Source organism: Oryctolagus cuniculus, chromosome 11 (assembly GCF_964237555.1).
Source record: "Oryctolagus cuniculus chromosome 11, mOryCun1.1, whole genome shotgun sequence".
In the NCBI taxonomy this organism is placed as follows: Eukaryota; Metazoa; Chordata; class Mammalia; order Lagomorpha; family Leporidae; genus Oryctolagus; species Oryctolagus cuniculus.
The window spans coordinates 20,899,893-20,927,058 of record NC_091442.1 but is presented as its reverse complement, the minus strand read 5'-3'; the positions used below and the strand labels follow the sequence as shown (position 1 = coordinate 20,927,058).

The window sequence follows — 27,166 nt, the reverse complement described above, 5'->3', positions numbered from 1 at the left end:
GGCTACACTCTTAGGGATGCACTTCTTAGGCTATTTATGAAGGTTAGCAAAGCGGTTTGTCTCCCAGGAATCCACACTGGTCCCATCTCTCCCTGTGTCCCCACTTAGACATGACTCTACTGGAACCCTGGGACTGCTGATTACATTTGGGGTGCCCTTAAGCCTTAGGATTCTTAAATTATTTGTCGAACTAATGATTTAACAAATAATACCTTAACCAGGCTCTTGTAAGACTTACCTGTCCTTAGGGATATGTGTTCCTGTCTGAAAATGTCCCCACTTTGTCTCAGTAAGGGTCCTGGCGTCACATTAGATGAGCATGCTTTCCAGAGAACATGGTCAACTCTCAGAAGGCGTCAAGTCACCTTTCCCAGAGTTGATTGGAGGGTCCCAGGCATCCTATCTCCCTGCTTGTGTAGCAGAGCTGGTAGCCGCTTCTCCCCTGAGCTGGCCTGGAGGTCCAAGCTGTACAAGAACACTGCTGCCCATTCCCTGGAACGCTCATTTTCAGGAAGTGGATTGGAAGGTCTCTTTGCAAGAGACATTGCCAGGGTTACCTCTGTTTTGCATTTCTTAACTGTGCAGTGTTTAGGTTTTTCCTTTTAAGTGAGGTCCACTGCCTTTTCTCTCTGCCCTCAGAGATGAACAATCCGGAAATCTTCCGTGGGGGACTCTGGGCTCAGCCTTGGCTGGGCTGCTGCAGCAGGCTCACGCTAATCAGAATCACAGCAGGCCTTGTTTTATGAGCCTGAAAGAATGGATGTTCCCCGAGGGTTGAAGTTCTTACCTGCTGGGGAGCTACAGATTTCTGATTTGAAACCTGCTCTCCTTTAGGTTGAAGCTGCCTTCCCTTCTTCTCCTGGGAAGGGGAAAACACCACCTCCTTGTTCTTGCATTCTGCGGTTACTAGCAGTGTTGATTTCCTCTTCCTTGCTTTTTGAAAGATGATGATGATAGTAGATATTTGTAATTTTTGTGCTTGTGGAAATAAGATGTGTTCACATGAAATTGTAACCTATCCCAGTTAGACTAGGAAGAGAGTGAAAAATAGCAGGTGGTACCCCAGAAACGAAATTGTCTGATGTGCGTTTTCCAAGCAATGTCATCTGCTCAGACTTGCTGGAGCACCTGGTATGTGGAAGCAGCAGGATGCATGAATATAGATGGGACTGGATTTCCACCGCTGGCATAGTGCAGTTCAGTAACAGTGACAAGGTGAGATGTGTAACGTGAATAATAGAGATTTGTCTGTTATTACCAAACAACTTAGCAGGCTGGCAGTGAACGTGGCATTTGTGTCTGTGTGCACCTAGCACACAGCACCCTGTCTCATCAGTTAGATTCTGCAGCGAGCCTTTTCTTTAACAGAAAGGTTTTGCTAGGGAAGATAGGATCATGTGTAAATTATTCCTTGGTGGTAATTTTATTTATTTGTAGTACTGTTAAGAGCTTAGAGTTCTTTCACTTTCAGAGCAGCCTTTTGGAGTTAATAGGGTAAAGGGTTATGACAACCTCCATTTGTAGGAGGGGGGAAGGATGTTCTGGGCGTGGCCCTGACAGTGAGTTCAGCTGCACAGAGACGCTGGGCCACTGGGTGCCTGGTGCACCTCTCGTGCCCTTTTCAGCAGTGCCCTGTCGCATTCGAATTTAATGGAAAGCAGCAGTTGGGACTCCTTCATGAATCGCAGTATAAAAGGCAAAGTGAGTCCAGAGGATGGAGGAAACAGCCTCGGAGTAGGAATCAGGAAGTGCTAAATCTGTTAGCACCTCTGCCTTAATGATTGGTTTTCTGACTTCGGGTAAATAACCTGGCTCCTGCATCTTTTGTTTGATTGCATTTATTAAAAGTTTATTTTTAACAGGCAAATAATAATTGTGTATTTATGGGATTCAGTGTGATATTTCGACACACTTACAACTGTAGAATGGTCAAATCAGCCTGATTTGAGGGCAAGTGTTGCTGCTTGGGACACCTGTGGGTGGCACCTCTTGCAGAGTGCTTGGTTTGGGTCCTAGCTACTCTGTTTTCTGTTACTGCATGCCCTGGCAGGCAGTGGTGATGGTGGCTCAAGTACTTGGGTCTCTGCCACCCATAAGTGGACCTGGATGGAGTTCCTGCCTGCTGGCTTCAGCCTGGCCCAGTGGTAGCTGTTGCAGGCTTTTGAGGAGTAAACCAGTGGATGGAAGATTCTCATTCTCATTCTCTCTCCCTCTCCCTTTCCTTCTCCCTCTCTTCCTTCCTCCTCCCCCCCCTCCCCCCCCTTTCCCCTTCTGCTTCTCAAATAAAATGAAGATAAACAAATTTTAAGATCAGATACGGGGTCGGCACTGTGGTGCAGTGAAAATGTTTAAGACCTACTCTTTAGGGCCGGTGCCGTGGCTCACCTGGCTAATCCTCTGCCTGCGGTGCCGGCATCCCATATGGGCTCCGGGTTCTAGTCCCAGCTGCCCCTCTTCCAGTCCAGCTCTCTGCTGTGGCCCGGGAAGGCAGTGGAGGATGGCCCAAGTGTTTGGGCCCTGCACCCGCATGGGAGACCAGGGGGAGGCACCTGGCTCCTGGCTTTGGATCAGCGCAGCATGCCTGCCATGGCTGCCATTTGTGGGGTGAACCAATGGAAGGAAGACCTTTCTCTCTGTCTTTCTCTCTCACTAACTCTACCTGTCAAAAAAAAAAAAAAAAAAAAAACCAAAAAAAAAACCCTACTCTTTAGCAAGTTTGAGATCTGTAGAGCATTATTTATTAGTCACCACTCTGTGTAGTAGCTCGATAAAGCATGTTCCTCATCTCTAACTGAAACGTTGTGCCCTTTGATCAACATCATCCCTTTTCCATCTACCTGCAGTATTCCCTCCGCCCCAAGATTCTGGTACTGCCATTCTACTCTGTACCTATATGAACTCAGCTTTGTTAGAATCCATAGATAAGTGAGACCACACAGTATTTGTCTTTCTGTGCCTGGCTTTTTGCACTTAGCATAATGTGCTCTAGATTCATCCATATTGTCACAAATGACAGAATTTCCTCTTTTTTTTTTTAAGATTTATTTTATTTATTTGAAAGATAGTTACCAAGAGAGGTAGAGACAGAGAGAGAGGTCTTCCATCCACTGGTTCACTCCCCAGATGGCCACAATGGCCGGAGCTGCACCGATCTGAAGTCAGGAGCCAGGAGCTTCTTCCGGGTCTCCCACATGGTGCAAGACACCAAGGACTTGGGCCATCTTCCACTGCTTTCCCAGGCCACAGCAGAGAGCTGGATTGGAAGAGGAGCAGTCTGAACTAGAACCGGCGCCCATATAGGATGCCGGCGCTTCAGGCCAGGGCTTTACCCAGCTGCTCCACAGTGCCTGCCCCTCCCCTGTTTTCAAGGCTGAATAATATTCCACTGTGTTCATGGACCACATTTTCTTTATCCATCCATTGCTGACAGGACATCTGTGTTGCTTCCGTGTCTTAGCTATTGTGAGTAATGCTGTAGCGAACACGCAAGTGCAGGTGTCTCTTCAGCACTCTGGTTTCCTTCCTTTGGAGACCTGTGCAGAAGTGGGATTGTGGGGTCACACAGTGACTCTGTTTTTCGTTTCCTGAGAAAGCTCCAGAGTTGCTTCCATAGTGGCTGTTAATTTACACTCCCTGCAACATCACACGGGGGTTCCCTTTCCTCTGCACGGGCCCCAGTACACGTTATCTTTTACCTTTTTGGTAACAGGCGCTGAGTTCTCATTGTGGTTCTCGTTTGCATTTCCCTGGTCATTAGTGATGAGCATTCCTACCTGATCCGTTGGCCATTTATGTGTCCTCTTTTGAGATCCTCTGCTGGGCCTCCGGGCCTCATTCAGTTCTTCTGTAAAGTGAAATTTGGGCGTACAGTAGGCTATGGGGTTGACATAGGTGATATTCTGTCTTTGAACTACTTGCGAGTAACTGTAAAAAAGGCTTCATGATCTTTCTTAGACATAAATCAAAACCGCATGCTAAGGGGTAGTTCTGGGGGTTGCATCTTAGCCTACCCCAGGGGCCCCATCCCGCGGCGGCTTTGTTCCTTGTGATTTCTGTACACTTAGGAACGTTCAGGAAGTGGTAAAAACGCATATGAAAACGATTCTGTTAAAAAAGCCACTAATGCACGTGGCACTGAGAGACTTGGAGGGTCTGCTGAGGGACGAGGCGCGCTCTCCCTGCCCCGGGGAGACTCCGTGCTTGGCACTCTCCGGGCCGGTCCTGAAAGCTTCAGGACGTGTCCCGTCTAGGCTTTTCTATGGCTTTTCCAGCTCTAAATCCCCGTGTTTCTCTCCTCTCTTTTTCAGCCCAACAGGGGCACAAAACGTCCCCGGGATGACGAAGAAGAGGAGCTGAAGACGCGCCGGAAACAAGCTGGCCCTCGGGAGCGCGGCCGCTACCGGGAGGAGGAGCTGACGGTGGTGGAGGAAGCCGATGACGACAAAAAACGGCTGCTTCAGATTATCGACAGAGATGGGGAGGACGAGGAGGAAGAGGTAACGGGCAGCGGGCGACAGGGGGAGCTGGGAGGGCACCGACTGGGCTGCCCCCACCCTGTGTCTGTAAAGGGTCAGTTGGGACCAGATACTTGACTTGAACGTTCCAGCTGCATCTGTAAAATGGGGCTAAGAATTCTCCCTCCATAGCACTGATGGGAAGGTTGTGTGGGCCTCTGTCCTTAGGGCACATAGGCAGCTGCTTCTCATCAGGCTCAGTGCAGGTGTTGCCTCCTCCAAGAAGTCCCGGCTGCCTCCCAGGCACCTGGCAAAGCCGTCCTCTCCTTCTCTCATCACCTCATGCCCTGTATTGTCCTGACAGTGCCTGTCGTGACTGGAAACCCTTGTCCTTCCCCCAACCTCCCACGAAGACAGGGACTGGCTCTGGTAGGTACACGGCTCTATCCCTGGCCCTCCGAGCAGTGCCTAGCTCCTGGTCGGCCCTTAATAAATATTTATTGAATGCATACCTGAATGAAGCTGAGGAGAATAGAGGCGAAATATCAGTGATTAAAAACAAAATGACCTGGCCGGCGCCGCAGCTCAAAAGGCTAATCCTCTGCCTAGCGGTGCCGGCACACCGGGTTCTAGTCCCGGTTGGGGCGCCGGATTCTGTCCCGGTTGCCCCTCTTCCAGGCCAGCTCTCTGCTGTGGCCCGGGAAGGCAGTGGAGGATGGCCCAAGTGCTTGGGCCCTGCACCCCATGGGAGACCAGGAGAAGCACCTGGCTCCTGCCTGCAGATCAGCATGGTGCGCCGGCTGCAGCGTGCCGGCCACAGCAGCCATTGGAGGGTGAACCAATGGCAAAGGGAGACCTTTCTCTCTGTCTCTCTCTCTGTCCACTCTGCCTGTCCAAAAAAAAAAAAAAAAAAAAAAAAGACAAAAAAAAAAAAACAAAATGACCTTACCTCTGTGTCTTTGTAAATCCTTAAGCATCAGCTTGTGTGTTGTTTCACGTTGGCATTTTGTTCAAGATGAATTATGGAAATAGATTCTTAAGAGCCAGCTGTTTTTTGCTTCCCTCAAAGACACGCTGCTAAGTTTGGATTTAAAAACGAGGCTGGAGCACAAGTCTGAGGGGAGAGAGACATGGATTCGTATGCCACGAAGGCTTTCCTGTGTTCTGGCGGTAGCTCTTTCCTTGTTAGGACTTGTAGGACTTGTACCAGTGCTAATTTGGAGTCTGCCCCTAAAAGGTGGTGGCTCTCTGGAAAAGCGTGGCAGGAAGCCATCTTGAGTTTCCTCTGAGGGCAGCAGCCTTGCCAGGATTTAGACAAACTGTGTGCAGCACACCCTCCTCCCCTCCTCCTCCCCAGCTTCTGCTCAGCTCTCAGCCCTGCAGCAGCCGTTAATTGGCAGGTACAATTCGCATGTAGGGCAAAGACTGGTGCTAGTGGGTTACGGTAGTAGCTGTCATAGGTAAGTGGTTTCTAGCCTGGGAGAATGTAATGTGGGACCAGGCCTTCTGTTAAGGGACAGAGAAAAAGAGATCGCTTCATACAGATGACACACGGAGGGCTGCAGGTCTGGGAGTTATTTCCTCACTGCCACCAAAGTCCCATCTGATGAAAAACAAGTGATGTTTGCCCTCGCGAAGTCACGTGTGCTTGTAAAATATTATTGTTCTTTTTGTGCTACATCCCCAGCATTCATCTTTCTGAAATCTCCCTCCGGTTTCTGACGTTGAGCTATTGGAGAAACTGCTGTGGCCGCTGACTAAGACTGATAATTCGGGTTTTCCCCAGTTTTGGAGGGAAATTAAAGGGGAGAAGGCCAGACCCTGGAGAGATTAGGACTTCGGAAATCCCACGAGAGCTGGAGGAACACTACCAGTGGTGGTGACGTGTTAGCCAAGGGAAAGAGAAGCAGGGGTTCTGATGGTGCGTGGAAGTGCCTGACCCTCTCCTCGAAATGTGGGGCGGGACGTTGGGTACTACTGAGAACTGTGTCCTTTAATATAGCGCACAAGCAATTTTATATACAACCTTTCTTTAACTCTTTCTATGACCTTGAAAGACACAGGTAACGTTTTCCTGTACCCCCCTCCCCGCTTCCCTCCATCAGATCTTTACTGGGCACCTTCTATGTGCCAGATGCTAGAGAATTAGCAGTGAACAGGTAGACATGGGCCAGCAGCACCGGGGTGTTTGCTCTGGTTTGGGGCTGGAGCGATCCGGGCCCTGCCAGACCTGCCTTGTATAGGTCAGGTGAGGGATGTAGGATTATGTTCCCAGTGCCAAATGGATGAATTGACGAAAGACTTAATGTCTTGGAATCAGCTGGACCTGGTGAGGGTTTGAGGAAGATATTTGGCAAAGTAACATCGCCAACAAGTAGCGAAGCTGAGGCCTGGGTCCCGACTGAGGAAGGACACTGACCTCGGGGACTTCTCTCTCTGCTGCAGACCCTGGGGAGGGTGCAGGCCCAACAGAGTCCCTCAGGATCCAGGAGTTGCTGACACAAATATGTTGTACCCCAAACGAATTTATAGGTCTTCCCCACTTAGAATCCAGTAAATGAAAATTGAATTAATAATCAAGTAATAACTAACATTTTTGAGTACTTAGAAAATTGTGGGCTGATTCTGTGCTTTCTGGAAGGATCTAGTTCAAGTTTTCTTTGTAGCAGTTTCTTGCCTTCAGGAGTGAATTGTCTGTGTCCACAGAGCTGTGAGGCTGGGAGTGGGGAGAGTGTGAGAGAGGGAGGTGCATGGCAGCACCTGCCCACTGCCCTTGAGCCGGAAGTCAGCCGGAGTGAATCGCAGGCCGAGGGGGCATGTGACCTAGTGTCGGAGAAGCTCGTAGCCCCTGCTGGAGTGCCTAAAGCTCAATACCCAGCTCTGGCTCCTTGCTCCAGCTTTTGCTAACATGCACCCTGGAAGGCAGCAGTGATAGCTTAAGTCATTGGGTCCTTGCCACCCACATGGAAGACCCGGATTGTGTTCCTGGCTCCTGGCTTTGGCCTGGCCCAGCCCTGCCATTCTGGGCATTTTCAGAGTTAGCCCGTGGATGGGATCTCTTATCCATCTGTCTGTCTGTCTCAGCTTCTCAAAAGAAAAAAGAAAAAAAAAATCAGAAATTTTGGTGCACAATTTTCAACAATGCATTCTGTTTACTTTTGGTATTCCAGGGACTGAAGTGGGAAACTTGGGTATGATCTGCTAGCTGTGTGTGCTTCTTCTGAGTAAAGCTACTGAATTCTCTATGCTGTGTCAGGATCCAAGTACCGGTCCAAATCCCTCCTCAAAGCTGGTGGAGTCCAGACACATAATGTATAAGAAAAAAATGCAAGACAGAGACTATAGCTAGTTTGCTATGTGCAAAAGTAGGCAGTGGGCTGGATTTGGCTCATGGATAGTGGGTTGCTGACCCTGGAGTGGAAAAAGATTAAAGGCCTGTCACTGACTCAGGCTTAGCTTTTGACCAAGTGTTTCTGAACCTCTGAGTCCTAGCTTATGTGTACAACAGAGGAAAAGGATAAGGCAAATATTTTAAAAACCTAATACTGTTGCTCACTGTGCTATATGGCGTACTCAAGAATTATTTGTTGAACGAATGCGTCTTTAACACCTTAAGCAGAATCCCGTTCCAGACGCTGGTAGCTAGGAAGATACCCAGAGGGACACAGAGGCATCTGGTGCAGGCCTTAACTCTCATTCTGGTAGGAAAGGTGGAGCGTGTTCGTTGTCCCAGAGGGCCCCAGCAGAGTGAGGTGGAGTGTAGGAGCCACAGGAAAGACGTGGTGACAGTGAATGGGAAATCCCTGTGGACTGAAGTTGTCACATTTGTGCCTTTGTACAGGAGGAACCACTGGATGAAAGCTCAGTGAAGAAAATGATCCTCACGTTTGAAAAGAGATCGTACAAAAACCAAGAGCTGCGAATCAAGTTTCCAGACAATCCGGAGAAGTAAGGCTCTGCCCTGCTGGTACCTTTCTCCCCTGTGACGTTTGCTTGCTGATTTTGTTGTTTGCTTTGGCTTTGTGATCCAGGTCAGGTGTCCCAGGATGACCTGCATGTCTGGGAAGTCACTAACAGGAGCCCCAGGACTCGAGTCAGGGGTGGTCGGGACTTGGTTTATTACGGTGAACGGGTACATGGTGGGATCCACAAGGGCAAAAGGCGCAGGGGGCGGAGTCTGGGGAAGTTCGTGTGCAGGCTTCCTGAGTTTGCTGCTGCACCTCGGCGAGGGTCAGCCGGGCTCCTTTCCGCAGCGCTGACGTGCATCAGCTGCAGGCCGTGCTTGGTCCGCGGAAGCAGGAGTTTTCTGAGGATGTTGACGTAGGCGTTCTGTGCCAGGAACAACGACCAGACTTCCAGACTCCCAGGAGGAAAGCAGCTGTTCAGTGCCCTGGGCTGGCAAAACAGCCCTATCACTTGGGGAGCATTTCCAAAGCCAAGTTCCCAGCTGCCAGCCCTGCAAGCAGAGCCTTCAGAAGAGCAGGGCTGCTGTGTTAACTCTTTCCCTCATCTGCCTTCGCAGTGCCCTGGGAAGACAGACCGCGACTGCCACTAGTGACAGCCCTATTGCCGAGCAAGTGTCGAAAGCTCTGGGGTCAGACCCTGTGTGACTCCCTTGTGACCTTGAGTAGCTCCCTCACAGGGTTGTTGTGACTACAAAATGAGAATAATGGCAAGTCCAGTGCCTGGCACACAGTAGGTGCTCAGGGAATGATAGCAAGGCGTTCCTGCACTGGCGCCTCAGCGCGTCTGAGTGCTGTAATGAGGAGTCTGATATCCAGTCACTCTTGAATCCTAGCTAAAGGAGTTGCCCTGTTTATACAGATGTTAATGTTGTGACTTTGTCTCCTCTCCCTGTCTTTCTCCCTTCCTGGACATACAGATTTAATGAATCTTAATGTGCCTGAGACCCTTAGGAGTTAAGAGTTGAGTGGTACAATCTTTGCACTCAGATTTCTAGGTGACTGGGAAGACTGACAGTAAATGCAAGGTGGAATTAAAAATATACCTTAAAAGAGTTAGAAGCAAGGGGTTGTGGGAGCAAAGGGGATGAGACAGCAAAAGCCAAGCTGGGGGCAAGTGAGGGCGTTCCAGAAAGGCTGGTGTTTGAGTGGGGCCTTGAAGAATGATTTTGATTCTGTTAGGGGGGAAAAACCCGGACAGGCATGTTAGGCAGCATGAAGCGCGTGAACAACAGCAGACGCGTCCGAGGGCACGGAGCCTTCATGGCTGCGCGGGAAGGCCGGTGTGGGCCACTGTGCTCTCCCTGTACCGTGGATGGGGAAGCTGCAGGGCGTGAACCCACTTCCTGGATGGAGGGTCATGCCTTCTGACAGCAGGTGCAGCTAGGTCTGAGTTCAGCCTGCCCAGCCCCTGGGTCCTGTCCTTTTTTTTTTTTTTTTTTTTTTTTTTTTTTTTTTTTTTAATTTTTGACAGGCAGAGTGGACAGTGAGCGAGAGAGACAGAAAGAAAGGTCTTCCTTTGCCGTTGGTTCCACCCTCCAATGGCCTCCGTGGCCAGTGTGCTGTGGCCGGCGCATCACGCTAATCCGATGGCAGGAGCCAGGTGCTTCTCCTGGTCTCCCATGGGGTGCAGGGCCCAAGGACTTGGGCCATCCTCCACTGCACTCCCTGGCCACAGCAGAGAGCTGGCCTGGAAGAGGGGCAACGGGACAGAATCCGGCACCCCGACCGGGACTAGAACCCGGTGTGCCGGTGCTGCAAGGTGGAGGATTAGCCTAGTGAGCCGTGGCGCCGGCCTCCTGTCCGGTTTTGTACTGACCTCCACCCCATGCTGGTACTTGTCATACCACACTCTGTGTGTTTACGTAGACAAGCTATACATGAATTGTAAGAAACACCAGCCATGCACAAGTCAAAGGAAAAATGAAAGCTCTTCACTGTACTGACTCCGTTCCTCTTCTCCTCCCTAGAGGTGACCCTGGGAACAGATCTGGAATATCCCTTTAGATTATTTGCTGTGTATTTATATACTTGGGTGTACAAGTATGCAAATACTTTTCTTCCTATGCAAATCAAGTTACGTATCTTCTGCCCCTTGATATTTCAGGTCATAGAACAGGAGGTCTTTCCATGTTAGTGCATGTATATCTACCTTTTTTCCCCAAAAGATCTCCATGTTGTTTAAATTTTTTTTTTTTAAGATTTATTTATTTATTTGAAAGAGTTACAACATGAGAGACAGAGATCCTCCATCTGCCGGTTCACTCCCCAAATGGCTGCAACAGCCAGGGCCAGGCCAGACCAAGGCCAGGAATCTGGGTCTCCCATGTGGGTGGCAGGAGCCCAAATACTTGGGCCATCTTCTGCTGCTTTTCTCAGGCCAATAGCAGGGGGCTGGTCCAGAAGTGGAGTAGCTGAAAACTAACTGGCGACCATATGGGATGTAGGCATTGCGGGTGGTGGCTCTTCCTGCTATGCCACAATGCTGCCTTCCACCTTTTTTAAAACATTTATTTATTTTGAAAGTCAGAGCTACAAGAGGAAGGAGTAGGGGCAGAGGGAGAGAGAAAATATGAATCTTGCATCTGCTGGTTCACTCGCCAGGTGGCCACAGTGGCCAGCCCTGGGCCAGGCTGAAGCCAGGTGCCAGGAGCTTGCTCTGGTCTCCAACATGGGTAGTAGGGGCTCAAATACCTGGGCCATCCTCTGCTGCATTTCTTAGGCCATTAGCAGGGAGCTGGACTGGAAGTGGACCATCTGGGACACGAACCGTCATCCATAGGGAATGCCAGCGTCATTGCAGGTGGTGGCTTTACCTGCTACACCACAATGCAGCCCCTATCTATTATTTGTCTAACTGGTGCATAGCATGTCTTTGGAAATACCATGATTTATTTCATTATTTTTCTACTGATGGGCATTTGATTATTTTACGTACTGAATTTATGAGCAGTGCTGCAGTGAGCTATCCTGTCCATTGGTCATCCGCATATGCTTGTAGGGTGGATACTTATGGTTGAATTCCCAGATTGAAGGATAGTAACACTTTTAAAAGGTTTCTTTATTTATTTAATTTGATAGGCAGAAAGAGACACACATAAAGAGAGAAAGAGATTTTCTATCCACTGACTCACCCCACAGATACCTACAACAAGCAGGCTGGGCCAGACCAAAGCAAGGAGCCTGGAACTCCCTCCTGGTCTGCCACGTACTTGCACCACCCCCTGCTGCCTCCCAGGGTGTGCATCCGTAGGCAGCTGGAATTGAGAGTGGAGCTGAGCTCAAACCCGGGGACTCCGACATGGAATGCAGCCATCCCAATTGGTGACTTAACCCCCGCACCTAACACCCACTGTGGATGGAGATGTTTTTCACTTTGAGAGCGCTACCAAATGCCCGCCCTTCAGTCTGCCTCCAGCAGCGTCTCCTTCTCTGTGTTCTTGCTCACAATGGACGAGACCAGTCTTGAACATCTTGGCTGTTTAACTGTTTTCTCTGAGCAGTGGCTCCTGCATTGGACTCTGTTCCTTTAAGAGATGGGCTTTTGGCCAGCGTCGCGGCTCACTTGGCTAATCCTCTGCCTGCGGCACCGGCACCCCGGGTTCTAGTCCCAGTTGGGTCGCTGGATTCTGTCCCAGTTGCCCCTCTTCCAGGTCAGCTCTCTGCTGTGGCCCAGGAAGGCAGTGGAGGATGGCCCAAGTGCTTGGGCCCTGCACCCGCATGGGAGACCAGGAGGAAGCACCTGGCTCCTGGCTTCGGATCAGTGCAGCGCCGGCCGCAGCGCGCTGGCTGTAGTGGCCATTTGGGGGGTGAACCAACGGCAAAGGAAGACCTTTCTCTCTGTCTCTCTCTCACTGTCCACTCTGCCTGTCCAAAAAAAAAAAAAAAAAAAAAAGAGGTGGCTTTGCCTGCCTTGTTGCCGTGGTGCCTTCACAGAGTACCTGCCATGGCTCCTGTGCTCAGTAAACATGAGAGTTCTTGCACAGCCCGTGTCAGGCTTTATACCCCCATCCCCTGGTACCTGGGGATACATAATGAGGAAGCCATGCTGTGGGTTGGTAACACTGGGATGGGAATTGAAGAAATCCAGTGTATTTCTTGTTATACCAACGTTGCCTTTACCTACTTGGTAGGACTACTTCTGGCACTTTAGGGCAGAGGGTTATATTCACCATATACACCTCAGGTACCACAGATGCTCCAGTATACACCATCATGAACTAGTTTTAAGAAAGTGTTACTTGGGGCTGGCACTGTGGTGTGATGGATAAAGCCACCGCCTGCAGTGCCGGTATCCCACATGGATGCTGGTTCAGTTTCCGGCTGCTCCACTTCTGATCCAGCTCTCTGCTATGGCCTGGGAAAGCAGCAGAAGATGGCCCAAGTCCCTGGGCCCCTGCACCCATGTGGGAGACCTGGAAGAAGTTCCTGGCTCTTGGCTTTGGTTCGGCACAGCTCTGGCCATTGCGGCCAATTGGGGAGTGAGCCAGTGAATGGAAGACCTCTCCTCTCCCTGTGTAACTCTGACTTTCAAATAAATAAGTAAATCTTTAAAAAAAAAAGTATTACTTTATTTTTTAAAAATCCACAGTGTTTTCCATTCCAACAAACTTTGTATACCATTTTAGTTTTTGAATCTGAACACGTGAACACTGAAATTATACATAAAGCACCTTTCCCCGCCATGTCGGAAAGCAGTTATGAAGCTACATTGTGTTTTAACCTTGAGTTCTTGAATTCTTACTAGTGTGATGTCTTTCATAATTCTCTAGACAAGCGAGGTGCAATTAAGATGAAAATTGCTAGAGCATGTTTGAATGAAACTTTCCAGTTGAGATCAGAAACATTCAGATTTATTTTCCCATATATGCCATTGTCATTTTGATCGCATTGCCCCAAATGCCTCTTTTCATCTGGCTGCATTTCAGATTCAATTGACAATTCTCCTCGTGCAGCCTTGGCTTTGCACCGTGTGGCCTTTCTCCCAAGCATCATGTTGAGAAGAGTGTGCTGTTTCCCTAGTGAGCCCTGTAATAGGTCTTTGTATTTCTGCAGGGGCAGAATTCTTTCGTGATTCTCAAGCTTTTTGGTCTCAGGATCCCTTCACACTCTTAAATTATTGAGTACCCCAAATTGCTTTTCTTAGAAAATTCTAGAAACACAAGAATATCCATTCGAGGGGCAGGCATTTGGCTTAGCCACTAAGACATCAGTTGGGCTGCCCGTGCCCTGTATCAGAATGGCTGGGTTCAGGCCCAGCTCTGCTCCTGATTTCAGTTTCCTGCTGTTGCAGACCCTGGGAGGCAGAAGGTGATGGAGCAAGTAGTTGGGTACCTGCCAACCACCTGGGAGACGTGGATTGAGTTCCTGACCTTGACTTCTGCCTGGGCCTTCCCAGGCTCTCGCAGGCATCTGGGGAGTGAACCAGCAGATGGACATCTCTCTCTCTTCCCCTTTTCTCACTCCCCGCTACTTTCTCTGTCTTTGCCTCTCAGACAGGTGGGGGTGGGCTTTGTGGCCCAGTGAGTTAAGCAGCTGCTTGAAATGCTGGCATCCCATATCAGAGCTTGTGTTTGAGTCTGGCCGCTCTGTCTCTGATCCAGCTCTCTGCTAATGTGCCTGGGAAGGCAGCAGTTGATGGGCCATGTGGGAGACCCGCTTGGAGTGTCAGGCTCCTGGCTTTGGCCTGGCCCAGACTGTCTCAGTGTTTTGGGAGTGAATTAGCAGGTGGAAGATCTCTGTCTTTCCCTCAGTATTTCTCACTGTGCCTTGTAAATAAATAAATCTTTAAACAAGCAAATTTTTATTTTAAGTTAAAAAGAAAAAATTCACAAGTACACATTCATGTGCCATCAGGGTAATATCATAGGTTATGGGAAATCCCACTTCTGAGAAGAACAGGAGTGAAAAAGGCAGATAATGTCTGAGAATTGTTATGAAAAAAAAATTTTTTTTTTGACAGAGTTAGACAGAGAGAGAGAGACAGAGACAGAGAGAAAGGTCTTCCTTCCGATGGTTCACCCCACCAAATGGCTGCTAAGGCCGGCGCGCTGTGCCGAGCTGAAGCCAGGAGCCAGGTGCTTCCTCCTGGTCTCCCATACGGATACAGGGACCCAAGCACTTGGGCCATCCTCCACTGCCTTCCCGGGCCACAGCAGAGAGCTGGACTGGAAGAGGAGCAACCAGGACAGAATCCAGTGCCCCAACCGGGACTAGAACCCTGGGTGCCGGCACCGCTGGCGAAGGGCTAGCCAAGTGAGCCGCGGCGCCAACCATGAAATAGCCTTGATCTTACATAACCCTGAAGTGGTCTCCTGCTGCCTCCTCACCCCATCCCAGCGTTCCAGGACCACACCCCAAGAACTGCGAATTTGGATGGAGGAAGCGTCATGGCTCCCAGCAGTGATTGCTGGTGTTGTGGTTGCATTTAGGACTCACTGGATGGCGTCACCTTCCCAGTGTTTCTGAACCTTGCTGGTCTCTTGCTAACATTCACTCTGTGGTTGCAAGAGATCATCCTGCTGGTCCAAAGGAAGCGTGCAAAGGCAGGCTCAGAGAATATTCTCGGTCACGTCAATGGAACTGACGACCCCATCTCGGCCTGAGTTACTGTTTGACTGTGTTGCCCTATTGCTTTCCTGTCACCTGACCCTTGCCACCAGCTCTGAGTCATCTCATGCCCAAGGCATGTCTGACCCCAGAGACAGCCCTCTGCAAATAGTGCTGTGTGCTTTAAAAGTAGGCGGCACTTTATCAGCGAAAACAGAAGAAAACTAGTGTTTGTTGGTTACTTACGGTTTTCCAACTATTATTTGGCACTATATATATATACACAGTCTGTTTTAGCCCTCATAATTCAGCTACAAAATAAGGACATTGAAGTTTAGAGATAAATTAATGTTCTGTCTTCCTTGATTAGGTTGACACCCTGTGCTGTGTGTAGTGACACATCTCTTGGGCAGTACTGGGTGTCCCTGTACTGAATTGTATGTTGTAGCTTGTTTGTATTTGTGCTTGGTTAGATGCTCCGTGAGGCCAGAAACTGGAGTTACTTTATTACCTATTATACCCTCAGCACCTAGCGGTGGTACTGAATCTGTACCCAGTAAGCACTTGCTGACCCTGTTCCTGGTCACACAACTAGGAATAGTATGGCTGAGGGTATGACTCAGGGCTGTGTCTTTCCCAAGACCAGGTACTTCCCTTTATACCCCTGTTTTTTGTTTTTTTTTTTTTTTTTAAGATTTATTTATTTTATTTGAAGGGCAGAGTTACAGAGAGGCAGAGGCACAGAGAGAGAGGAGAGGTCTTCCATCCACTAGTTCACTCCTGAAATGGTTGCAATGGCTGGAGCTAAGCCAGTCTGAAGCCAAGAGCCAGGAATTTCTTCTGGGTCTCCAACACAGGTGCAGGGGCCCAAGGACTTGGGCCATCTTCTACTGCTTTCCCAGGCCATGGCAGAGAGCTGGATTGGAAGAGGAGCAGCCAGGACTCAAACTGGTGCCCATTTGGGATGCCAGCACTGCAGGCGATGGCTTTACCTGCTATGCCACACCGCTGGCCCCGCCTATTATACCTTGTTACTCACAAGTCACTGGGCTTGGTAGTATTTCAGTGATGTTTCTGCAGACAGTTTGATTCTCTGCTTGCTTTGTTCTGATAATTTTGACTTTGGGCTAAGGCCACATATTTGGAAAAACTTCAAATTTGAAATTGTGAGGGCCAACTCATTCTTCCATCTAATCTTTATGGGGTTTTTTCTTGTATGTCATGTCTTACTAACCACCCTCTAACTTTCCAAAGAAACCCATTCCATCATTTATTTGGCAGTTCTGACTCTAAGATTTCGGCTCAGAATGGGGAAGAATTTCAAAAAATTCACATTTGAGAGAGAATGTACAGACTTCTTATAACCTGGGTCATTTCCCTGAGTTCGTATCCATGTCTCCTCTAAAGTGCGGTGCTCGTAACAGACGCCACAGAGGTTTAGGGGCATCTGATCAGCATGGTGACTCTGTGCCGTCTCCTGTAAGCAGCCAAACACCACAGGCGCGACTGTGGCCGCTCCTTCCTTTGCCCCTTCTTTCGGCAGATGTCTGCTGAGTTGCCGTGGTGGGCCAGGGAGGGTGCCAGGTGCCAGGTGCCCAAAGATGAGGAGAGTGATCTCGTGGTTCTGATTTGTACTGTAGTTACAGTCGACTGAACCCACCAAGCCCCTGTGCGCATGTGCTCTCATGAAAGTGTATCTTGCCCGCCCCATGCATTTGTACTTGACTTTTTAGTTCAGTGCCGTTTTCTGTGTGGATCCCAGCTAATGTTCCTCCAGTTAGATTTGGCACATTATTATTGCCTGGAGCTTTCGAACTGATTCTGTCAGCTGCTGTGTTTGCTGTCTCTTTAAGCTTTGTGTTACGTGACATTTGTTAAGTTTGCCTTTTACTTATCTTCACCCAAGTCATTGACCAAAAAATAACAACAAGAGAAAAGTAGCTGATGTAAAGAGGCGTGAGCAAGAGCCCTGCAGGATATCATCGGAGGGGCCTTTCCAAGCTGACATTCGTTCACCGATTAACACCGAATCCCCAAATCTTGTCCTTGCACTCAACATGATTGTATTTATTACTGTGTAGTGGCCAGTCTCCTTTGCCAGTTCTTCTAGGTGAACTGTACAAATCTCCTGTCAAGTTACTCTTCAGAAATCCAGTTGTTTTTATAAAATACCCATGCTAGGCAGAGAAGCTGCGGAGCTCTGCTGAGCCCTCCGAGTGCAGAGATGACGTGGACCTGCTGCATCACTGAACGTCCGATGGCTTCCATGCCAGCCCTCCTGTGTCACCGCTGACTTGGCTTCCATGCTTCAGGGGGTGGGGAACTTACTCTGAAGTGACACGATCTGGCATCTGTATGGATACTGGCTCTGCAGGCGGCAGCTTGACCCACTGTGCCACAACGCCAGCCCCCAAACATTTAACTATTAAAACATCTGAGAGCCGGCGCCGCGGCTCAGTAGGCTAATGTTCTGCCTTGCGGCGCCGGCACACCCGGTTCTAGTCCCTGTTGGAGCACCGGATTCTGTCCCAGTTCCCCTCTTCCAGGCCAGCTCTCTGCTTAGGCCAGGGAGTGCAGTGGAGGATGGCCCAAGTCCTTGGGCCCTGCACCTCATGGGAGACCAGGAGAAGCACCTGGCTCCTGCCTTCGGATAGGCGCGGTGCGCCGGCTGCAGCGTGCTGGCCGCGGCAGCCATTGGAGGGTGAACCAACGGCAAAGGAAGACCTTTCTCTCTGTCTCTCTCTCTCACTGTCCACTCTGCCTGTCAAAAAAAAAAAAAATCTGAAAACACAAAAGAACCATAAGATACATTTGACCTTAACATAGAAAAGACCTTGCTCGGGATACCTGTAAAACAGAGTTCATGAAGGCAAAAACTTTACTCCTTTACTACTACTTTTAAAAACCTTTAAGTCAAAAAAATAAAACAAAAAAATCCTTTACGTCAAAAGTATATTGTGCAAATTAAAGGGCAAACACTTGTCTCTGCTTTGTTTTGCAACAAATTTTCTCAATTTAGAGAGCATTTTAAAATTAACAAATAAAAAGAATCTGATGTAAAAATGGGCGGAGATATAAATAGTAAACATTGAAATAATGCTAATTTCAAAAAAAAAAAAAATACAGGCCACCAACATGCTGCAGTGGGTTAAGCACTGCTTGCCATGCCAGCATACCATGTTGGAGCACCAGTTCAAGTCCCTGCTGCTCTGCTTCCGATTCAGCTGCCAGCTAATGCACTCAGGAAAGCAGCGACTGGTGGCCCAGGTACTTAGTGAGGCTTGTGTGAGTACACGTGTGAGACCAGGATGAAGTTTGGAGCCCCAGCCATTTCAGAAGTGAACACATGGATGAAAGATCTCCCCCTCCCCTGTCTCTCCTTTTCGCTCTCTCACTCTGCCTTTCATAAAATAAATAAATCTTTAAAAAATTTTTTTGGAAAAAATCTTCATTCCCATCTGGACTGGAAATGGAGATTTTAAATAGTTAATACTGTTTGTGAAGAGGATAGGGAAGCCATACACTATTGGTACCTTTCTGGCAGCATATGTGGCTTTGACTTGGCACTTTCCTTCCTGGGAATTTATCCTAATGCTTAATTATGAATGCATTCCTCTAAGTGTCATTTGTTACAGGGGTGAAATTAGGACCATCTGAATATCTGACAAAGGAGAATGTTTAAATAAATTATGATAACAGCTACACAATGGAACACTATGTGACTATTTAAAACTTTTTTTATTTTTTAATTTTTTAATTTTTTATTTTTATTTTTTTTGATGGGCAGAGTTAGTAAGAGAGAGAGATAGACAGAGAGAAAGGTCTCCCTTCCGTTGGTTCACCCCCCAAAATGGCCACCAAGGCTGGTGCGCTGTGCAGATCTGAAGCTAGGAGCCAGGTGCTTCTCCTGGTCTCCCATGGGGTGCAGGGCCCAAGCACTTGGGCCATCCTCCACTGCACTCCCTGGCCACAGCAGAGAGCTGGACTGGAAGAGGAGCAACCAGGACAGAACCGGCGCCCAACTGGGACTAGAACCCAGGGTGCCGGCGCTGCAGGTGGAGGATTAGCCTGGTGAGCCGCGGCGCCGGCCTAAAACTTTTTATTTAAAACAAGAATTTCAGATAAACTTAAACTCCCATGCATGCCATGTGACTGGTAGACTCTTGAAAGAGTGTTGACAAGGATTCTGAAGGCATGTCTGAGCTCAGCAGGGAAGAGTACTGTGTTGAGGGAGGAGAGAGCGACTGTGTGTGTCAGGTGTTGGCTTTCTGTGGTGGAAGAATGATTAATGATACAGGAAGTGTTTAGCCTGTGTTAACGACAGTGATAAAGTTGAATATAGAACTACATGCCACATAGGCTGACTTTTGCTGGATGGTGGGGAGAAAGTCTGTAAGTTGAGAAAACTGAACCCTTTCTGGTTAATAGGATTCTGTTTACTTCTTTGAGGGCTTATCTTTTCCCAGTTTTCTACAAAAAAAACTAGTGTTCTATGATCAGAGAAAAATAGGTAAATGTTACTAAAAATAGGAGTGGGGAAAACCAACAGTAAGGAATATCGCCTAAGAAAGGGGCAGTCCTTAAAGGATTAACAGCATGTAGCTTGTGGTTTTTTTTTTGTTGTTTTTGTTTTTGTTTTTGTTTTTTTGACAGGCAGAGTAGACAGAGAGAGAGAGAGAGAAAGGTCTTCCTTTGCTGTTGGTTCACCCTCCAATGGCTGCCGTGGCCGGTGCACCGTGCTGATCCGATGGCAGGAGCCAGGTACTTCTCCTGGTCTCCCATGGGGTGCAGGGCCCAAGCACTTGGGCCATCCTCCACTGCACTCCCTGGCCACAGCAGAGAGCTGGCCTGGAAGAGGGGCAACCGGGACAGAATCCGGCGCCCCGACCGGGACTAGACCCGGTGTGCCGGCGCTGCAAGGCGGAGGATTAGCCTAGTGAGCCGTGGCGCCGGCCCTGGCTTGTGTTCTTACGGGGTCCAGATTCCTTGGAGTGGTGATGCCCATCCCAGCCCTCAGCCTCTGGCCATTGAGGATCCTGTGGGACTTCAAGAGTCCCTGCTTACGCTGCGAGGATTTGTGGCCCTGGTTCAGTTAAGAAAGCATCTGTGGGTGTGAGACCAAAGATCCGGTTCCCGTCTTCCAAAGGAAAAGTTAGATGCACTCGTCACAGTGTAGTCAGTGCTCTAATAGTGAGAGCCCGGACCTGGATACAGTGCTTTCCACGGTAGCCGCTGTTCCAGCCACGCTTCCTGTGTTCATCATTTAACCTCTACAGTAGCTCTGTGAGGTGACTTTATCGTCTCCATTCATAGATGAAGGAACTGAGCATAGAGGGGCTAAGAGGCTGAGCCAGGTTCACACCCGGGCTGTCTGGCTCCGGCTTCTGTTTGACCAGGTTTCTCATGACCTGTTTCTCCCAGGTCATGGCTTAGCTCCTCTTCTCAGGTAGACCTTCTTGTCCTGTCCGTCCAAGGCTTCATGGCTGAGTGGGGGCAGGCATGTGGTCAGTGCAAGGTAGCTGTGTGCTTAGTGCAGGCGTGGCTTTGCTGAAAGGCTCCGGGGTAGAAAGGGCACGTGAGGCATGATGGCGATTACGGATATCAGAGGCTCGGTCTGCTGGACTCTGGCAACTCTGGCCCGTTACTCAGCTCCTGGGAGGAGTTTTGCGAAGGGCAGGGCAGTTTGGAATAGCTGCAGAATCTCACTGTCTTCCTATGGGTGAGGGGAATGATTGGGCATTGATCTGAAGTGGGGAGTAAGAGAAACCGTTTTTGGATTAGTGGGATAACCATGGTCAGGGCAGCTGAGTGAATTGCCACATCGAGGGGTCAGGTAGCTAATCCATAGGACCGGTGGGCAGATCACTTAATGCCACAAAAATGCTTTGGGAGCCTCTGAAAGGCAGCTTGTGACTGCAAAAATAAGGGGAACTCAGTAATGAGATCTGAATCCAGGATTGATTTTTGTAATGAAGAAATCGATTTCCCAAGGAAATGCTGTGACAGGATGATGTTTGGATGAGTGTACTTCTTGGTTGGTCTGGCGTGGATGCTTTGACAGATTTTCTCTTTGTCTGGATCATGTTGCTGTTTGCTCCTCTGTGCTGATCCAGCCCCCTTTTTTTCCCTCCTAGGTTCATGGAATCTGAGCTGGACCTAAATGATATCATTCAGGAGATGCACGTGGTGGCCACCATGCCAGACCTGTACCACCTTCTGGTGGAGCTGAACGCCGTGCAGTCACTTCTGGGGCTGCTGGGACACGATAATACAGATATCCTTTCAGAGCCGTCGGCCCCGCGGAGGCTGACGTGGTGGGAAAGCGCTGTTTCCTCTCCTCTCCTGTCTGCCCCTGCTGATGTGTGCTGTCACGTCCGCTCTTCTATTTCCATTCTAATTATCTCCCATCTTGAAATGCACTCTGCTCCTTGCTCATTCGAAAATCAGGTTTTTATCTTTTAACAGATCTTGGGCAATCCTTAATTGTCCTATTTGCTCTTAATAGTACTTGAATTTATCTTGATGTATCTGTTCATACGTTAGCAGCATTAATTTTCAGCTTCTGCATCAGGAGGCCTTTACAGAGGCAAGGCCATGCAGATTGGAATTTGTAGTTGTCGACATCGTTCTGCTAACAGATGGCCTGGCGGAGGCGGGCCGGAGGAGGCAGTGAACCGTGGTAGACTGCACACATTGGCATGTCCGGGAGGATGGGGGAGTTTGTTTTATCCACGGCCGTATTCTCAGGTCCTTACAAAAGACTAGTGTGCAATATACAGTGTTTAAATATCTGTTGAAAGATCGATGGACCTAAACAGGTGATCTGGGTTTGACCTCCTAGGTTCATTTCTTGAATAAAACGTGGGGTGGGGGGGGGGGACCCTCCGTGTCTTAGTGTTCTCACCTGCTAAAGTAGAGTTAATGACTTCTGCCTCTCAGGGCTGTTGAGAAGATCAAAGGAGTGGTGTAAGTGCTGAGCGCAGTCCCTGGTACGTAGTAGGCACTTAGCCAGTGTTCCCCGTAACTGACTCTGGATCATGACTTCCAAAGCCATTTTCTACTTTGTCTCCACTTCCACGCGTGCAGTGCCTTTCATGTGAAAGGTTTCTGATGTGCCTGTGGCCAGTGTTACATTCGTTAACCACATTCTCTTCCGCTAGTTGTTCTGTTGGAACCCAGCTCTCGGGAGGTAGGAGACGAACGTCGTCGCCTGCCTGAGTGATACTCGTGGGGAGACTGCTGCTGCTCCATGGTATTTTCATCTTGCTGCTAATCTCTCTCCTGAGAGCATGTCTGACTAGGTTCTTCCTGCCTGATAATTCTCACGGAAATAAATCAGGGCGTAACTCTACTGCAGTCTTTTTGAAGGGCAATCTTACGGCATTTCTGACGCTTCGTGGGACGGTAGGTGGAACAGACAACCGCGCTGCCTGTGTCCAGGCTGAGGCCTGTGTGTGCCGGGGTTCGCCGTGGGGTTCTGGGTTGTGTGAGAGCCCTGGCTGGGTAGCTTGTTTCTGGGTGAGGTGGGTCTGAACTTGTTCAGCTCGCATGCTTTGGGCGCTTCTGATGCATCGTGTACGGTGCTAGGCCCTGAAGAACCACGCACTGACCTGGGTGCCCACACAGTATCGCTGAGTGACCGCAAGTGGGCTGCTGTAGCAAAGCTGTGTAAGTGGGAGGCTGACGAGCAGCAGCTTCCTCTCCTTGTCTGGAAGCTGGAAGTCCAAGGTCCAAGGTCAGGACGCCGGCAGTTTCAGTGTCTGGTGAGGGCCTTTCCTGCTTCGGAGACGGCCGTGTTTTCCTTGTGTCCTCACGTGGTGAACGGACGGAAGGAGGGGGCCGGGGCTGCTCTCTAAGGGCACCAATCCCCTTCGCGGGGCTTTGCCTTCCTATTCCCTTCCTGCAGGCCTCCCCTCTAACTGCTGTTACGTGGGGCTTCGGCTTCAGCGTGGCAGATTTGGGGGCGAGATAGAAATGTTGTGTCTGTAGCAGGGACTTGCCTTCAGGCTCTCCTTGTTCGAGGTCTTGAGTGGCTCTCACAGATTGAGTGACTCGGAGTTCTCCTTGGAACTGCACGTTTCCATTGACCCACAGAAGTCAATGAGATGCTAGTGATAACCTAGCCTGGAGCCTTGCATATTTGGTGACAAGTCTGAGAGCAGGTGTGGCTCAACTACATGTTGAGGTTGAGGCTGGCACTGCAGGTCCCTGGTTTCCAGTCCTTTGTCCTGCTGCTGCCCCTCAAGTCTTCTGACAGAGCTGCAGAGTCATGGTCACTCGTGGTCACTCTTCAGGCTGGCATTCATACAGTGATTACCCATTTTGTTTCCAGAAACTCGAGTCTCATTCTTATTTTTTCAACTCCAAGTACTAGCAGCAGCTTTCCCGAGACACTGACATTGTGCTGGTTTCTCCAGGCCGGCTCCTCGGGAGGGGAGGAGACTGACACACGAAGCACTGTTGGACACCGGCATGCTCGGGTGGCAAAGGCAAGGGCACAGATGTTCCGACTTGTAAAGTTCTGCTCTTTAACAAAAGGAAAAAGCCTGTCCCCCATAATCCCTCTGACAGACTGCTGCCTCCCTCCTGTTTGCCCAGAGCTGAACTGTTTTCTCCCCCACTTGTGTGCCGACCTTCACCCTGCTGCCCTGGTGATATTTTTTAAAATCTGATTTTTAATTACGCCCTACATCACATTTAAAGTGCATTCGAAATTTTCTTAATTACCTTAATTTTAATTAGATGCAGCAATTAGGGTAAATGTCATCTTCCTCAAAATACCATTTTTCTTGAAAATGACTGCAGGCAAGGGGACTCGCACCTGACGTAGCCACTCTCGGCTGGAACCCTGATCTCCCGCCGCGCTGCGCTTGGCGTCTTGTCTTATCTGTGATCTATAATGGAAATTTTTTCTTCAGGAAACGGTTGTTAACAATTTACTGTTGTACAGCTGTAACTGCCCAAAACACCTTACCATGAATAAACAATTTCACGGCAGTCTTGTCTTAAATTTTTCATCTTTTTTTAACTCTTCATTTATCATCCAAGACCGTACATGGCTGGTTATGTTCCCAGCAAGCACAGGTCATCTTTGCTTTGTCCTTTTCTGAGAAAACATAGACTATGGGGATTTTAATTGGATCATAGGCTGTTTTTTTTTTTTTTTTTTTTTGTAACCTTAAGAGGCAGAGGATGTGAGAAAACAGCTTGTGCCCAGCCCTTTCAACCGTGAGAAGCTGCTTCGGAGTTGATTCGGGCGCTCTGCATCGTTGCCACCGGCGAGGGCTCATCAGCGCTTCTGGGCCTCGTCTCCCCCCTTGAGGGTTGGAGTGCAGCCGTCGGTTGGCTGCCAGGTGGAGTTCTGATCTGAGAAGCGCACCTCTTGGGGGAGGGCCTTGGAGGGGTGCACCCCTCACACAGCGTTGAAGACTCCCACACTCCAGATACATGTGGAGGGAGCGTGAGGTGGAATCCAACAGCTGCTGTGGCCTCAAAATATTGCTCTTTTAAAATAATGTTCCCTGAATGTCATCAAAACATTTTGAGCACCTTATTTTTTTGTGAGCCTTTTGGAGTGTCTTTATAGAAAAATAAAAGCAGAGGTACATGTAAACATACGGTCTCGAGGTATTGTTACAACAACAACAACACAGTTTGGGTGCCCTTGTTTAAGCCATATTTGTTCAGTGTTCCTAAAGGAACAGGAGGAATAAAACAAGGAGGTGATGTAGCTCCAGGTGTGGCTGATCACCCTTGTGCTGCCAACAAAAAAATTCCCCGTAGTGCTAGGTCCTAGCTTTCTGTTTGTGTATGTCATTTGCCGTGTTCTGACTGACAAGTCACTGGAGTCTTCCTGGTTGGTCACTGGCTTTGACGGGCTCCTCCTCGTGTAAGCGTGTTGGGTGTCGTTAGGGAAACTGAGAAGTAATGCGTGCAGTCAAGAGCAAGACACTGGAATTCCTTTCCCTTGGTGTGTGTCACGTGAGGAAAGGCCCCGGAGCCCTGAGGGGTCACCTCTGGCTGGAAGGGAGCAGGGAGTGGAGACGGGTGAGCTTTTGATGGATGTGGAGATCCGAGAGCATTTCAGGCTTATTTTCATGATCCTGACCTTGGCAATGGAAATCGCCATTCTTCATATGGTAGAAACTGGTATGGTCATGCTGGCTGCTTAAAAAAATGTGGTATGATATCTGGTCCAGGGCTTTATTTAAAAAAAAAATTGTAATCATGATTCCTGCTTCCCAGCTAAATGCTCTATGTTTTAATAAAAAAATCAAGTAATCTAAACCCAGTTTATTAGAAGTCTGCTTTCTTTCCACCCTTTGTGGTTCAGAAAAATGAGGCCTCACTGTAATGTTAACTTAAGGCCTTGGGACAGTGCGTTGCCTACTAATAGGTGAGAAAGGAGAAATCTGTTCGTGTCGGAATGGATTCTCCTTGGTGCTGACGGGACAGCTCTTCCGTGTGTGAAATAGTTTCGGGGAGTGGCCATGAGCACTGGGGCTTTCTGATTTACTGTTGAGTTTTCTCAGACTCTGGAAAGCCAGGGGGACCTGCAGAGCTGTCCAGCTGGATTTGGGGAAGGATTACTGCAGGAGTTTGGAAACTAAGAAATAGACGGGATTTTTTTAGACCAGCAGGGATCGATTGTACTTCAACAATTTGAGCCTGAGAATGCTGAAGTGGAACAAACTGAGACATCCCATGTTGTCCCAGGGAGTCTGTACAGCAGTCTGGGTGCCTAGTGTTACAGACCCAGTGTTAATGAACAAGAATAGGGCTGGGAAGGGTTTGAACCTCCTAAGGGGCTTTTACTAATTGGACTGGGAGGGAGTTGGTTACTGCTCCATTGCGTTTCTGCAAACGCTGGCTAACAAGACTTGCATATCTTAAGCTGTTGTTTTGCTGGGAACAACTCATGTTGATATTTCCAGAATGGAAATTGCATTTGTAAGAATTTACTTCTTTTTCTCCTCTGTCCTCTGACTTCCTTGATAATGTGTATCGATAAGCCACCCATTTTTTCCCCCTGCCAGTTGAATATGCTCTAGAGAAAGGCAGAGTAAGTAAAAAGTATGAAAATGGCAATTGGGAAAAGGACGTCTCTGTGTGACTTGTGACCAGTGCCGTGGGCTTTTGGTGAAGTTCGTGCTCCTGGAAGGTTAGGGTGGCTGTGGTCTGCTGTGGTCATTCTCCTGTAGCATAGCATTTAGCGAGTACTTAGTGTTGAATGTCTGTATTTGCCCTTTTATATTAGTTTGATCTAGGACTGGGATAAAAATAAAAGTCCCAGTTCATTCTAGGTACTGTGTGCCAGCTGTTTTGAAAGGAGATAAAGACCATTTTGTCTGTGTTTTGAAATTCATCTGCATTAATTGAGCTATATTTGATCGTGGTACCAGTCTAGGAATAAAGAGAAGAAGATTTTTTTAAAAACCCAACTAAATCAGTTATATCCTTTGACTCTGTACTGGCTCGTTTTCTTAAAGCCTTTTTGAAATGACTTTTTTTTTTAATCTGTTTAATGTGTCTTGTTCCTTTCTCTGTTCAGTTTTTGTTTTAATAACTTTGTTCCTTGTGGACACATTTCACTGGAGATTAATGAGATTAGCATTCAGTTTCTGTACCAAGCCTCAAAGTGGGATCAGGCCAAGACACAAATATCCAGCACCCAAAAATAGAAGTAACACCACTCTTTCTCCATAAACCATGATGTTCTGTGCCCAGCCGCTCTGTTCTACTTCTCTGGTATTGCGCTGGCATTTTGGCCCAGTAGTGGGCAGGTATAGAAGGAGTGAGTGGGGTGGCCCTTCTACTCGACATGACAAAACAGGCTATCAAAAACTGTTTTAGTAATTCGTGGAAAGACAGGCTCTCTGTTTTCCCATTATACTCGGACGGGAGAGCCTTTTACCTTGTGAAATGAAATTGTTAACTACAGTGGAAAAACCCATCACCCATGGCCAGTATCTGCTTGTGAAGACATGCGAGCCGGGCGGCCGTTCATGCTGAATTTTCTCATCAGGACTCAGCATTCGTCGGTCTGTCTCTGGGTTCAGTTCTCATTCCTCTTTCTGGTCTTCAAGTGACCTCCTGTCTACTGGGTCAGATTGCATTACCCAGGAGTTGGTGATAACAAGTATGGACTCATTACGTCTTCCTGAAATGCTCTTTTGTGAAAGCTGGAAATTTATGTAAAAT

At 48.6% G+C, this 27,166-nt stretch overlaps 1 protein-coding gene across 1 annotated transcript in view; it reads left to right on the top strand.

Moving 5' to 3' along the window:
• CTNNBL1 (catenin beta like 1) overlaps nt 1-27,166 on the top strand; it is a 170,546-nt gene that overhangs the window by 36,498 nt on the left and 106,882 nt on the right. Inside the window, exons 2-4 of the mRNA XM_070051853.1 lie at nt 4,308-4,496; nt 8,296-8,402; nt 21,100-21,239. Coding sequence (XP_069907954.1) covers nt 4,308-4,496; nt 8,296-8,402; nt 21,100-21,239 — 436 coding nt within the window. The remainder of the gene's footprint in view (nt 1-4,307; nt 4,497-8,295; nt 8,403-21,099; nt 21,240-27,166) is intronic.